Here is a 15,973-nt window from a genome sequence, read left to right on the forward strand (position 1 = left end):
GCCCGCCGTCCCCTCTAATAAGGTTCCTCTGTTATTGCAAATGGGTCTTGGACCCTGCGATAGAAAAGGACTGATGGGCGATGCGTGGGGCGGAGCAAAGGTGGGCGGGGTTACGGCTGTGTGCCGGGCCCCGCGCAGGAATGAGAGGGACGGACACATTTTTGAAAAAAATTTGGATGCTTTTTACAATGTGCTCCGGTCCCGTCCCACAGGACGGAGAGATGTCCCATAAGTATGGAGGAAAGGGGACTATGGACTTAGGAGTAAGGTGGTCACTACCGTGAGTAACCTGGTAAATATTGGGGTTATAGAAACTATGCAAACGATACTCAGCACAGAGATATTAATTGTCTTTCAAAAGACGGACTCTAGGGGTTTCACAGGCTGTTTGCTTGGAGGCGGTGGGGGATAAACAGTTTTAAAAAAAATAAATGTCTTCAAAAACATCTTGATCTAGCTATGCTAAGCATTGCCCTATGAATCAAATATTTGGGTTCAGTCAATCTGTCAGGAGTCTGGCCGGAAAGCACAGAGCAAAAGCTATATTTCACAATATGCACTGTAGATTAGTGTAGATTCCTGAGACAATGCTAGCATATAACAAACTGGGTACACACCAAGCTGACCTGAGTTGAAACAGGTATTCACAGGAACTGCAGGAGCAGAAGATGCCTGTAAGTAAAGAGACGGAGAGAAAGCAAAGACAAGCAAATTTACTGGGCAACACGGATTGATCAGAATAAAGGGTGTACTGGAATATAAAGGCTCTTCACCGATTAGGGAAAGCCCTTGGGATCGGTACCAGCAGATTACTCTTAACAATGATGGATCCATAGGTCTGGTAGGGAACGACAAAGAGGATGTCGGTTAGGGTCTGTCTGGAGAAAGCGCTGATGAAGGTGTTGGGGGTTGGATGCAAAATAATTGTAGCAAAATGAATATCTCCTTTAGCATACAAGTAAGATGTGTGCAAGAACTCTCATTGTGTCCGTTCGGCTCTTGATATCGGTACCCGCTGTACAAAGAAACTTAATTACACATTGCTGATGATGCCCAAAGATGGGGAAATGCCTCTAGGGTGTTGCTTGTTTTTCCATATACAGAGGTGTGACGAAGTTCCCTGCCTGGAACTTTGTCTGCTGATCACAACACAGAGAGCCAGGTATCTAGAAAAGCAGATAATGGAAAACGAATATCCCATAATGCCCTTCCTGTACCGATATAAAACACGGACTGGATCCAGTAAGCAGAATTTGGGACCGGGCATAGGGTAAACCTGGCAAAATATCCAGTCCAGTCGCTTAAGCCAACAAAGACATCAGGAAATCCTGTCTCAGGGCCCAACCAGCAAAAATGTATGGGCAAACCACCCTCAGATGGACTACATGGTCCACGGTACCATTCCCTACCCCAAACCAGAAAACCCAGAGTTGATCAGGGAAACAAAATTCTCCTAAAAAATATTGAGACCATAGCAAACTCTTATCAAAGACCGTAAGACCCTGAGGCCCCTAACACACTCCACTTCCCGACAGCAGCATAGCAGGGTATCTTCAACAGAGGTATGTTGTCCAGCCTCTCTTTGCACAGAGTTTCAAAATAGCCATCGGGGCTCTTGTGGAATCGGACCATCAGGAAGTCAGAGAGCGTATCCAATCAAAACTCTCATGCACCTTAGGCTCACAACTGTAGGTTCAACTCAGGTGGAGAGGTAATGTTACTATAGAAGCACAGCAGCCCAGTAGATTGTGGTGGCTGACAGGAGCAGGTGGCTCTTGTTTGGCAAAAACTTTAGAGGGAAAGTTGCTGTAGAGAGGTGCTGCAGAACATTTGTGAATGAAGGCTGGAGACGGGAGCATGCTGCAGAAGAGAGTCGGAGAGGTGGCAGCAGGAGAGGGGAGGAGTTGGTCTCTGCTCTGGGGTGGACTGGAAAACAAGAGACCCTGGAAATAATTTTCAAAAAGGCCCATATTACACATTTTCAGAGAGCCCAACCCTTTTCCAATGGCATCATTTGGAAATAACACACAAAAGAGCCCAGGGTGCAGAGACCTACCGGGAAATCTTCAGAGTGCCAGTCCACTCCTGCCTCTACTTTGGAAAAGAAAGTGTTTAGATCAAAGGGACTCACAGGGAAGGGAGTAAAATAAAATAAAGGGGGATAGTAAAACATGCAGTGGAGTGGCAGGTGGAGACCAGAGAAGATGGACGGATGGCATGACATGATATGATAGGTTATTTATTATGCGCTGAATACCCAGAGGTTTCTAAACACGGACCCGGGCATCCAACCTGTGTTGCTCCGTGCCGCCTTGCTTCCAAGGCAAGCATTTTGCCGCTGAGTTATCCTACCGAGACTGGAAGGAGTAACCGAAGCCTGGAGGGAGGAAGTGAGACACGGAAGGAAGTGGAAGGTGGCAATAATAACTAGGGACGTGGAGGTAATGGATGATGAGGAGAAAGTGATAAAGGAGGTGGCTACACTAAAGGGGAAGAAGGTTGTAAGATCATGAGAAAAGGAGGAGGTGGTGGGAATAGGTATTGGTATAAGACATCTTCAGATGAGTGAAGACAGGGCAGGGATTGATGACTAGTGGAAGGGTAAAAAGAAAGCAATAGAGAAGAGATCAGGACTTAGATCCTTAGTGCTCTGATGGCGGCATGATTACAGAGGGTAGATGCATGCCTAGTACATCTGTATCGGGCAGGCTTTATGCTTGGCTGGAATGCATCGCATAATTAACGACGCCTGCATCATGCTATTGCCTAAACCTGACACTTGAATCTACAATGTGCCGTCGTATTGTTGGATGCGGACTCTGTTTATTGAGATTGGATGTGGGCTACTGTGAGAAACCTGAAGGTGTCTCACTCACTAGGATCTGTCATCCAGGTGGTCAGGACACCGCTATCGCTTTTGCATCAAGTTCCTGGAGGTGGACCAGTGCGGGAGGATCACCTGGGTGAGGGATACTCGGGGAGTGGAAGCGGAACACCGGATGGGGAGACGCGGTATCCCTTCCCTGTAACATCTTTACCCCACCCTACCAGGTCAGATACTTAGGAATTCAACCCCCTCCCCCTTTCCCAACTGAAACACTTTCTCACAGACAGCAGGAAGGGAAGTTCCCTTGATCTTTTCACCGAAAGACTGTTACTTTCAGGAACCTTCACAAATAGGAAACATAAAACCTGGAATTGGAGCTGAAGAAAGCTGCAGTGTGTGTCGGAGGTACCAGGGGCTCTCCTGCATCGATAGTCAAGGCAAGGAGAATATTTTGCTGCCATGGTACTGTCCTTGGCTCCTGCAACAAAGCATCGCTAGTGAAGTCAGCACAGCCAGTGAGTTGGGGAGACTGATGCCAGACCGGTCTGTGTTGAAGCCAAGGTTGGTCATAGCTTGCTCCCGTCTGTAGATTCAGGATTAGATAGGCGTGTTTTCAAACCCTTTTTGAAGTTCAATACACCCTTGAACTGTGGTCACTTGTGTCCGTCTTACTGTTGATACCATGCCTTCCTTACACTACTGTGCAGAGGTTTTATTTGGGCCCCTCTATACTGCAGTGGATGAAATTGCTTTACACCTCTAACACCCAGAATAAAGATGGGGCGAATGGTTTTGGACAAGTCGAGAGTGGGTAAGGAAGAGAGATGATGGTCATGGGGATAACGTTCTGTGGAGAGACTCGTGATTTTGCCATATGCGGATGACATGCTCTTGTACATCCAAAACTCAATAAGGAACGTGCCTATGCTGCTGGCGGTGCTTGATAATGTTGGTTGCCTGTCTGGGATACGAATTAATAAAGGCAAATCTTGAATCTTCCTGTTAGCCTCTTGGCGTAGATTCCTCCCTTCGCACTGCTTCATCTACCATTAATGTGGGAGCGGGCTACATTCACTTACTTTGGTATTAAAAAATGAGGAGAGACTTCAATGATACGCACATTGACAACACCTTGAGAGCTATTGAGAGGATTGTACGTTTCCTAAAGCAGTATGTTGCTGTCTCTTATGGGAATGATCGCGTTTACCAAGATGGTGGTTCGCCCCAAGCTCTTGTATTATTTTACTAATATGCCATTCAGCATACCTAAAAGTACTTTTAAAAGACTGGATGCTACAATTGGAGATATTATATGGTTGAAAGGCCATAGACCTTTGGGGCTGTCCACTCTGCAGGAATTACACCACTTGGGAGGTTTATTAGTCCAGAATCTTTGAATCATATTACCTGGCAGCCCAGCTACTGTTTATGGTTGTCAGACGAAGAGACCCCCAAATGGGGGTTACTAGCCAAATCGATACAGCCTTACACTATTCAAGAAATGTTATGGATACCTACCGAGTATATCCAATGGCCCTACTTGATGCACCTGGGCAGGAGTATGAGGCATGCAAACCTCTGTAGACTGAGCCTTGTAATCCCCCCACACTCCCCTGTGCTTACACGCTGACTACATGGGGAATGCGGGTAGCTGGCCTCCAGATAGTGTTGCACCAGGCCTTTTTAGCCATTAAAATCTTGCAAATGCGACACCTTTTTTCTTTCTATTTGTACATTTACGCTCCAGTTGAGAGCAGAGGTCACTGCAAAGGCAGGTGCCTGACAGAACCAGAACACATGTTTTGATGCTTATCTGTGTATATTGATGTAGTGCTTCATGTAGGATTCCTCCAACTTTTTAGCACTGTGATTATTATTAGCTCAGTCAATAGTCAGTTTACTGACTTCTGAAGGATTTAAGGTTAAGTCGGCGAGCCGACATTTGACCATGAGATTAGATCAATGGTATTCAAACATTTTCATACTGAGCCCCCCTTGAGTAAAAATATTGCTTCTGACCCCCCACGCCGCCAACCTAGGGTTTGGGCACCATAGGGGGCCCAAAGGATGTCTAGGGGAGGCATGTTCTTTAAAATATAAGCAAATCGTCTACTGCGTATAGTCCTCTAAATCCCTTTTCAAAGAATCTGGGCCCCCCTGGACATCCTTGAGGCCCCCCAGTTTGAAGACTACTGGATTAGATGTAGATTTTAGCATTGACCACAACACTGGCATACCATGAAGCAGTACTAGTTCCAGTAAATGAGGACTTTCATTAATCATCGAGAGACAATTCTGCTACCAAACCTCAAAACACATAATACAAGTCATGTTTGTGTTGCATTGTAATTGGCCAGGGTGTTTTGCGTCTTTAAAATGAAAATATATACATAAGAGATCAAATGTGCAGACCTATGTAGAGGAAAAATTACGGGCAAATTGAGTGACTTGGCCTCCTGTAATATTAACATCCCCTTCTGAAACATGCTTTAGGAAGTGGACCAGCTGTAGAGCGGCCAGGAAATGGCACACACCTAGCTTGTTGTAATAAGGTTAAAATCCTTAAAATTACGGTTGACGAAATTCCTATTATGTGGGGCTCTTCTGATTTCAGAAGCAGAGTTAGCCTTCCCATTTCAACTCCTCACTTTGAATGCTATATTTGTTCTATCTGTGGGGAGCTTGCACTGCAGAGGCAATTAACCTATCCTGCTCTTTGGGTGGTGCTCCCACTGGTGTTATGCTATCACTATTCTATGTGCGAAGAGCTTGGTTCACGTACCCCCTGCTGGGCAAGTTCTTTGTGAGGGGAATATGACTGCTAACCCTATGTTTCAAGTGTAAAGAAGGCATGGTATCAAACAGTAAGACAGACACAAGTGATCACAGTTCAAGGGTGTTTATTGAACTTCAATTGGGTTTGAAAAATGCCCATCTAATCCTAAATCTAAAGATGGAAAAAAACTACGACCATCAAATAATAACGCAGTCCTAATTGTGTCTTGTCCAAATAAAAAGGCCTATACAAATAAACCTATTGCCAACCCTTAATTCTAAATACAAATAGTGTGGGAAACAATGTTATGCAAAAGAAAAGTGTTCAAGAAATTATATGTCAGGATATTCCAGCCATTGGCTTCCCTTTCCCACGTTTTCAGCACAGGAGAAGGTGGCACACTCGAGCATAGCACACTCTCTGGCCTCTCTAGCAAAAGGATGCAGGTCAAAACCTCAACATCAGGGCGTCCTGTGCCAAAGTCTCTTTGCCATTCAAAGTCTCGTATTTCAGAGGGCCTGATGCAAAACAAAAAACATTAAAGTCCCTTTCTTCTTAGGATTTTGCATGTACAACTTCTCAGGTGATTTACTGTTCACCCCAGGTCCCCTCTGCCGGGCTCAGACCCACTTTAATGTTATTGTTAAAGGTATTTATATAGCTCACTGTCACCAAAGGAGTTGGTCTCCAGGCGCTCAGGCGGTTCTGTAAAGAAAGGTGGATGGAGTGGGTTTGTGGGTGTAGAGGGCGTAGGAAAGTAAGAGATGGTGTACTGTTGGCAGCTTCAGTTCGGTTTTCACTGTGCACTGAGCTTGGGTGTGCAAATAGAATCGAAGCAAGACCTTGCGTGCTGTTGTTGCGATCTATGTGTTGGTAGTTTGTTGTTGCGGTGTTGTGAAGTCTGTGCGGTTTGCTATGAGAGAGGTGGTTGTGTTGGTTTTGTGTGAATTAAGTAAGCAGAAATAAGAGGTTTTGTTTAGTGGGTTGTATGTCTCATAATCCCTGTAGTTTACTTTATGTATCATGTATTATGTATATATTTAACAAAAAACCTTCAATTGATCTCCCTCTGCCAGGCTCGGACCAAATTTACCTACTTTTCCAAACGTTCTTTACTTCAACAAAATCGAAGACTTTCGACTGTGCGCAGGATTTTGCTCGACCCGTCGCAGGCGCAGGATTTTACTCGACCCGTCGCAGGACCACTTTGATTCACAATTCCTCGTTCTCTTCTTATTTCCTAATATCAGGGCCTTTCGAAAAAGCATGGTATCTTTTCCCCAGGCCTGTGCGGGACCCCCCTGATATCCTGGCTGTAGCTTGTGTCTCCGGTATTTCTAGTTTCACTTCTCACTTTCGTACCACAAGTCCCATAAGGCTTTGTTCTTGTCTCTTTCGCTTTATATTCAAATACTTTAAATCGCCTAACCAGTAGAACACCATTAGAGACGGTAGAGACAGTCTTAGGAAATCACTGATAGAGATTAGGCACCTTGGCTTTAGGCCCCCACCTCAGGCAGTAGGGGTTCAATAATCGCTACCTACTAACTTGGGGCCAGAGACACCTGGGTTAGGAGGAGGTGCTGCCATAGGGCCCATTGAAAAACCAATACAAACCCTTGAACCATCTCTGAGGCTTGGAGTAATTCTTGTGCCATCTGTGACATTATGTAGAGTAAGGTGCAGCCAAAAGATCTACAGATAAACATGGTGACACCCCTCATACTCTTCTCCTTCCAGGCAGTAGAAAAAGAGGGGTCAAGGACCGGCTTGAGGAGAGCTATCCAAATGCAAACAAATCTCCCACTGCAGTTTCCTAGAGGTCGTAGAGTGTAGTGCTGGGAAACATGCATGACAATGGGCACCCACTCATCTGCTTCCCACCTTAAGCAGGAATGGAGAGAGAGGTGCATGCTCTGTGATGGATTCTTCCTCCTGCAGTAGCACACGGCTGAGTTCTCATCTCAGTCCCATCAGTAGCCAACAGAATGCTTCCAAGGAAGGATCACTTGCATTCCATTATCTGCCTTTATCAACCCAGCCATCAGAGAACATACACTTTATCTAATAAACTGGAAAGGCCATCAGATGAGCCTCACAAAAAGCAACAAGTGATCCTGTCCCTGGCTTTCATAACACATTGATTATGCGCTTATAGAACGGGTCAATGTGATAATTTTGCAAGCAAAAATGTCGATCTAAAAGCTAGTAAAACTGTAGGGGAAAATGTGATCTGATGTACGCATAGAAAATATACAAAATACTGTAGAATTAATAAGTATAACAAAATATTGTATGTACTGAAAATACTTTTATACAGTTGAGGACTGTTGGAATACTGAAACAACTATAATCTAAAAATATCATTATCAGAAAATAGGCTGACTGCTTTGAGGAAACCACCCGTTCTCCGCTATAGCAGTAATCTGCGAATAGTGAAAACAACCCTAAATCCTCCATTCCAACTGCAAGGAAGATCTCCAACTCCACAACACAAAACGCATAAACTGATATTTTTAACCCAACATAAACATATTTAAATAAATGTACTACTTATTTCATTACACTTTATAGTTTGACTTACATTTTGCAACAATACTTTAACCTGTCACAGTTGAATGTCGAATCGCTTCAGCTCCTAAACTGGTCTACTGTGCTTAATAGTATCGGAATGCTCACCCCTTCTAATCAGCTGAGAATTGTGTGCGGTTCTAAATAATGAAAGCAGAAGCAAACTAAGTGCATACCTATCCATATTCGTTGTTGTGTACTAATTCCTGAGCTGTTTTTCTGTTTCCGGTTAGTGGATGCTGTTGGAGCCCTGCCTGCTGTTGCACTGAAGCCCCTCGAAGGTGTGGAGATCATGGATATCACCCCTCGTTCCAACACCATAAGCAACAGCCAAGTCATTAATGCCCTCTTACTGATGTGCAATAACTGGCAGAGGTCTTCTGCAACTGTGAGGGGGAAGTGCATGCTGATATCCCGGTCCCACTTTGAGGTGGAGATGATGTATCATGTGGAGGCCATTGCAATTTTCAAACAGATGCCCTCCAAGAATTACGGTGAGTCTTGTTTTCCTCAGTGCATGTTGTTCTCTCTACCAGTCAGTGTTGGAAGCCCTTATTGGATGGGTGTCAGTGTGAGGTAATGTTCCTTTTGACAGGTATTCTGCTTTCATTGCACTGTAAACCGTAGTTGCGTTCCCTGGATTTTGATAATGCATGTTGTCTACAGGTGCTAAAATTCACCAGGGCTTAAAACCATTCAGACATACAAGGTCCTTAGTCAAGTTCTTCATGGTAGTGCTTCATGGTTTATAATGAGCGACTGGTCACCATTGGCTCTTGTTGAAATCACCAGAGGTGAGCAATGCCGCCATATCAACCGTGGGTATTTATTTGAATCTCATCAGCAGAATGTAATTCTGCCAGATTAACATTTAGGTCTCAAAGGTCTTTTACCCTGCGATCTGTGAGCTATCTCGGATATGCAAGATTGTCAACAGGGGAGTTCATACCAGTGCCGAAGAGACATTGCACAAGTCCGACATTTTAAACTCCCCAGAAGAAACATTGTGCATTGGGGCACGTCCATTGTTGCGGTGTTCATATGTAATTGAATTCAACTCTGGGTACCCTCTTGTTTTAATTATGGCCTTCCCTGTTTTTTTTTTTTTTAAATATACATGAATGACTTCAGTTGTTGGTGGGGACTCGCAATAATAATTAAAAGCTGTGATGGGCTGAAGTAAGAACAAGAAAGCAGTCCTTCAGGTTACAGGGAAAACGTATGCATGATCGTTAAACAAATTACCAAAGATAGCATTTCTCAGATGGACTTGGGATATCAGCAGCACCATTGATAACCTTGAGCATTTCTCAGATGGACTTGGGATATCAGCAGCACCATTGATAACCTTGTTCGCTCGCTAAAGAAAGACATGATTATTAGGGACTGGACAAGGTGGTTGTAATTCTGCACCACAAAGGCAAGTTTAGGAGTTAGTTAGCTGGTAAACTAGAGGCGAATCATCCTGTCGTCACTCGTGGGTTCTTTAATGGAATCACATATAATAGATAAAATAGCCAAATATCATGAAATTTGTAGGACACCAGAACACTTTAGCTCGGTTTCACAAGCGAATGAGCCATGTCTGGCCATACTAAAATAGGGGGAAAGGGCTATGTTCTGTTACTTGATATAGTCAGCCCTACAGATAAGGGTGTATTGGATGATGTTGCGTCCCAATAATCGGCAAATACTCGCAAAAATAAAAAAAGGGAGTACAAATACTCCCAACAAAAAACAGTAAACAGACACGTAGAACCTTGTGCCCCTGCTCTTAACCACACAGCTCCAAGGATTTGTTTGGACCAGTAGTGCACGTAGTAACACGGAAATAAACTACTATTATTAGTGCCTGATTGTAAGAAGTAAACATGCATCTTTTATTGTGCATGAATAACTAGGGGCAAAGAAATGATTATTACAAAACAAATCTGTATTCCAGTTACAACATAATTTTACTTGCTTATAGAATACTCCGATTGGGAATTGAACTCCCTACAAATCATTTTACTCTCAACTTTAAAAAACAGGGAGTAAAATACTTCCACTTCGAAATCTTATCTGGAGCACTGTGTATAGTGTCTACTGCCATTGGTCATAGCTGCACAGTGCTGTAAGTTAAATGGCCCCTCTACAGACTGCAGTCTGAACAGACATGAGAAAAGGAGCATCACATTTCATGCTAATAGTATTTATAGTTAAAGCAACTGTTCAATTATTAGATGGCTAGCGTAGTAACATTATTGGAGTGATGGTGTGAAGAGTGTAAAGGTGCAGCATGGATTGATATCTCAGAGGCTATGTGGCAGCTCAGCTGGATTGAATTTTTCATGGGACTCAGCCATATTTTGTCTACAGGTGAGTGCTCTGCAATACTTTACACGTGGAACACATGTACAATAACTAATATACAATCACATGCACAGTTTTACAGATATGTCTCAGATACAGTCAATGCATGTTCACTTGTCAGGTCATTCTACACTTGCGGCGAGCCAGAAGTGTGTGGCTGCCCGTGGCCAGTACCGAGTAGGAGGTGCGGGACCGGCAGTGATAGAGAGGGGAAGAAGTCGCTAAAGCGCCCACATCATACTGGATGCTCAGACAGATACCTTATGGGGAGCACTGCCCGAAGAGGAGGAAGCTTCAGGGAAGGAAGAAGCGGGTGCTCAAGATCCACTGAGGACCAAATTATTTTTGTTGCTATTAGAGTGCCACTGTGCGGTTGGCCGCTCGTCGGAGATGGCCCTTTGAAGACTGTTAACCATCGACTGCTGAGAAAGGCACTGCTGTGGTTGTTAAAATCTTTCTCTTGCTTATCTGTTTTGCAGGTTAGACTAATCCATCTGGCTACCAACAATGCCTTACAACCTACGCAGAGCAAACCGGATATGGGCCCTCAAAAAAAGTTTGAAAAAGTAGGGAAAAAATGAGTACAAATTAAAAATAACCAACAAGCAAAACTGTCTGCAAAATCTAGAATGAAGATAACCTCTTCCCTTTCCTTAGCTGTTAGCTCGAACCACTACGGTTCACGAAACAGGAGGAAAGGTTTGATCTCAGTGGAAATCAAGCAAAAAGCTCAGGAAAATGCAAAGCAGCCACTCTTGATTCCTCGCTGGTTAGACCTAACACAATGGAAAATTCAGCTGTCTTCTTCTAAAATGGACAATAAACGTAACAATTCTCAACCTCCTGTAGATGTTAGCCTCTGGGGTCCACTAATATTAGCTGTAGTTCTATTAAGTTGTACGATACTTCGAGTGAGCATAACGCACCTCAGAATGTGAATGATGCTGTGCTATGGTCCAAGTGTGATGTTATAGCATTGTCCAAAGTTGATTTCACTTCTACCAATGGTGAGACAGGCATGGTATCAAGAGAGACACAGACTCAAAGATATTTGTTTAACAACCTTTATTTACTAAAGTTCCTGGGTTGGTGTAATGCCCATCTGTCCCTAACACTAAAGGGATGGTTCCCTTAACTGATGTTTTTAAGGGCTGTCGAAGTCTGGAAGTCTTTGACAGAAATGTGTTTGGGAAGCCTTTCAAAAGCAAAAAGTGGTGGTTCAGTAAAAATAGAAAACCAGGATTGGGTTCAGGTGGTCTTCTCACCAAGTGTAGGTTGGTCAGCTTCAAAAGAATGAGTCCAATCAAAAGGGGCTGTTCATAGGACCATCTCCATAGTTCAAACACTGTCAATGTCTTTTGTGCCTTGGGGTTCCCTTGCCCAAGCTTCAATTCCTTCAGTAACACACAGTATTTAAGATTCCACTTTGACAGGCCTCTTAGGGTTGCCTTCACCAAGCCTAGGCCTATTTCAATTTCAAACACAAGTCTCTCGGGTTCACTTCCACAAGCTCAGACCCCTCTTGAGTTTGAAAACACGAGTTCAGTTTGTCAGGATGTACATTTCTTTCATATACAGTTCTTTACATATCTTGCTAACTTTCGCAATGTCCACCTCACAGCCAAAGAAGGCAGCCCCATTTCTTGGCGTACTATTGTACAACAAACTTATTACACTTGATCCCTTCTTTAAGGGTCATTACCACAAGGGACATTGATTTTGTGGAACTATCAGAAGATGTTTATTTGTGCAAATGGTCCTGAATCCATTGCTATTGTAGAGAATCTCCTCAACGCTTGCACCAGAAAAAATGCAACCCTCTAGGGAAAAAGGCCCAGCACACCTCTTGCAAGCAGAACAAGATTTATTCCCACAAAAAGATGCACCAACAAGGCACTCTCTCTTTCAGGTAACGTTCTGGCAAAATCAGCATGAGCAACACTTTGTGAAGACACACATCATCATCAGTGACGTAAGTTACATACGGTACAAATCCGAATGACTGGTTGGAGAGACCCTATACATAGGCTACCTGCTCCATAGGGGATGCCAGGCCTTTGGTCCCAGGCCCGTCTGTCCATCTTCTTCCACGTGGGTTCCTTCTTGCGTGTCATCCGGCATGAAGCAACAATTAATTGGATGTTTTGCGAAGAAACACAATACCTGCTTTATCTCAAACCTAAAGTGCTCCTGGTACTGCAGACAAGGTAATTGCATCTAACAGACTACAGATTGATTTCAGACACACTAGTGCCTGTCCAAAGTGCCCCACCCTAGTTTTAGATTTGTGCTGCAAGGTGCCCAGAGAGAAAAAAAACATATTGCGTGACCTATGGTGAAGGCAACTGGTCCCTGCTTTCTGTTTTTTCTTGATTGATTGGGGGTCTAACAGTTTTATGGTCGGTGGTCTGGGGCTCACCAGTACCTTGGAATGCTGGGGGTCTTCAGACGGGGCATCTGGGTTCTATTACTTGGAGCTGGGATGTGGAAGGTCGCATGCTCAATCCCTCCTTCTCGTGAGATCGCTTTTCGCAAGAGCTTTCAACCCCCTTGTGGTCTTACAGGGCACATTCCTTCTGGGATACAAATGCTGCCAACATGAGAAAATGAAGGGTCTATGAATCTCTGCAGCTCTGGCCTTTCTCACAGGTGCCCAAGCTACAACCTATTCCAGCATGCATGCATGCATGCACTTATTTCTGTGTGTGTGGTTTATGCCTGTGGCACAATTGGGCATTATATGCATTAGGATCCGATTGATTGTCTTGGTACTTGGCATAGAGCTGCAACCAAAGCACAATACATTTCATTTTCTCTGAAGAAAAATGATTGAATCGGACCAGCAATTTCTCTATGTCCTAATACCATAAGTGGTCAGGCCCAACTGCTTGTCTATTGGGGGCATTCTTGGAAAAGATCAAAATGAATGTCTTGAAGGAGCATATAAGCAGGATAATGGGATTATTTGGGGTGAATCACAAATTAAGAGAATGACTATTTGCATGATAATATTGGACAATTATTTCCGATCAAACGAAAATAGCATTAACACAATAATTGACAAATGGTCTCAAACAGCACAATACTTGGGCACTACAGGCAACAAGTGGGCACACACTAATACTCAGGCAAGAATTTGATGCAATCATTGCTGAGTGGAAACAGTCATTGAGATGCCAGATAAGGAAAATGCAGCAAAAATAACATTATTACTGAACATAGGATACACTTGGTTATTGAACTATCTGAGAAACAGATACAGAAGTTGATTTGGAAAATACAATTGCACTGCAAATACGGCAAGATGGCAATTGATATATCATTCTTTGCACTCTAAAGACAATAAAACATTTTGGCATCGGATTTAAAAAATGTATGGACGCAGTAGTAAAATGGGAAATCAGCCCCATCTCGAGAATAGATGTGTGTAGCATGTACAGCTGCTTTATTGCAATGCCACTCTTACCACGCCATCTAGTTACCTAACCCTTATGTCCGGGCCCACTTTCTCTACAATTTGTATACCTCAGATATGAAGGCTTCCTGCAAGATGCCAACTCTTTCCCACCCCAGATAAACAATCGCCCCATAAACTGGTTGGGTTATGCTGACGACCTGGTAATAATAGATCAGACCCCAACTGGGCTGCACCGTTCTCTGTATGCAATGACTGCTTATGTCAAAGGTAATAATTGAAAAATGTATTGCAACAAAACGAAGATATTAGTTTGTTGCAAAAAACTCAGCCATCTGAATTATAAATGCCTCATGGATTGCAAGAACATAAATCCAATCAAATTGTATATCTTTGGGTGCTCCTTGGCACAGTGAAGATGAAGTCTTGCCTTTGATACCGCGTGGCCACTAGATCTTTAAAAAAAAAAAAAAAATTAAAATAAAGAGTGACACTCACTTTTCATGCCGATCATCGATATAAGGAATTCTCAAGATATATACATTTTGTATAGTACCAGGAATATTATATGATCTTGAAATTTTGCTGAAAAAGTGGTAGCTTAATTGAATGTTCTCGGGGGCAAGATTTGGCGATTAGCTTTAGGACTACACACAGGCTTCCCCATTGAAGCAATAAGGTTAGAACTGGGCCTGACAAAACCGATTACTATGTAGAGGTTAAGGCGCAGCATGCTATACCTAAAGGTGATTACTATGAATGACCACTATCTATTAGGCAACTTTGAGAAGTGTATTACTGAAGCAAAAAAAAACAAGTGTAACTGTAAAATAGTAGGCTGTAGTCGGATTTAGGTTTAACAATTTTAAGATTTATTGCGGTGTTAACCTAAACAGCTCTCCTTGTGCACATCAAACAGTATTAGTTTTCATGAGGTTTGGTTTCCGTGAAAGGGTTAATGAAGTCCAGAGTTCAAAAGAAGCTCCACTTGGCTTCTCGCATCTTTAAAAGGGAAAATAAAGTCAACTTAATTATTTTTCTCCACGGACCTTAGCCTTCAGTCTGACTCACCCTCTGTTCACTGGGTTAAGAAAACAAAAAGACAAAAATCCACACGGAAGGCACAGTCCTTGATTAATGGTTGACGGCTGGCGCTTCTACTCAGCGAGTCCGCCTCTGATAGGGATCTCCCCTGTGCCTCTCAGTGAGCCTTCTAGTACGCCCAGTCGCAATCACCTTTCCATTCCTCTCTGGTCTCCCGCTCGACTTGCAGCTGTAATCAGAAACACCTGGTGAGCTCTCTGTTGCTGCATTTAACCCCCTCTCTGCTCCTCCCCTCCCTTCAGTCTCCAGCCAGTTTTCCCTCCCATTCCCCACACCTGCAGGGCGTTTTCTTTCCTCATTCCACCCAGTTTCATGCACTGTTTGACCCCACCCTGTATGTCTCTGGGGCCACCCATCTATATGCGGGCTGACTGCATTGCACCAGTGCCAGTCTCTGGTACACCTATTTTCATGCTGTATGATTGGGTTGTACCTATGCCGTTTTCCCTTTTTAATTCTGTCTCTGCCCCCTCCTTGGTTTCGTTTCTCGTGGTGGTTTCTGGGACATGTAGTTTTCTTTTGATTTGCTGTGTTAACCTTTTGTTGGCTGGGTCTCATTACTAGAATAGGGTCCTCCCTTGGTTCTGTTGCCTCTTTGACCCCCTCACAGTAACATTTTAGACAAATTCACCAATTTCATGAGCAAATTAATTGGCACGTGGATTTGACATTGCACCTATTACAAATAAAATGTGTTTAAAGAAAATGCTAGTTCATGGGATTGGGAGACTAATGCTGATTATATACATCGAAAAAAAAAGATTTTTCAGAGTATTATATTCAGAAAATGTAGAAATTAAACTACCGAGTCCCCGTATCATAGTTAACTTCGTGTTGTGATGCTATCTTGAGATGTCGTTGCACTTAAGTGTTACCACCATATATAGTAATTGGCTTATGATTCCACGTAATGCACGGAAATGCAGGT

At 43.4% G+C, this 15,973-nt stretch overlaps 1 protein-coding gene across 1 annotated transcript in view; it reads left to right on the plus strand.

The window, feature by feature from the left end:
- Positions 1-15,973, plus strand: part of SMARCAL1 (SNF2 related chromatin remodeling annealing helicase 1) — a 979,995-nt gene that overhangs the window by 132,331 nt on the left and 831,691 nt on the right. The window contains exon 4 of the mRNA XM_069616809.1: positions 8,408-8,668. Coding sequence (XP_069472910.1) covers positions 8,408-8,668 — 261 coding nt within the window. The remainder of the gene's footprint in view (positions 1-8,407; positions 8,669-15,973) is intronic.

This window comes from Ambystoma mexicanum, chromosome 9 (assembly GCF_040938575.1).
Source record: "Ambystoma mexicanum isolate Mex_15411 chromosome 9, UKY_AmexF1_1, whole genome shotgun sequence".
Lineage (NCBI taxonomy): Eukaryota > Metazoa > Chordata > Amphibia > Caudata > Ambystomatidae > Ambystoma > Ambystoma mexicanum.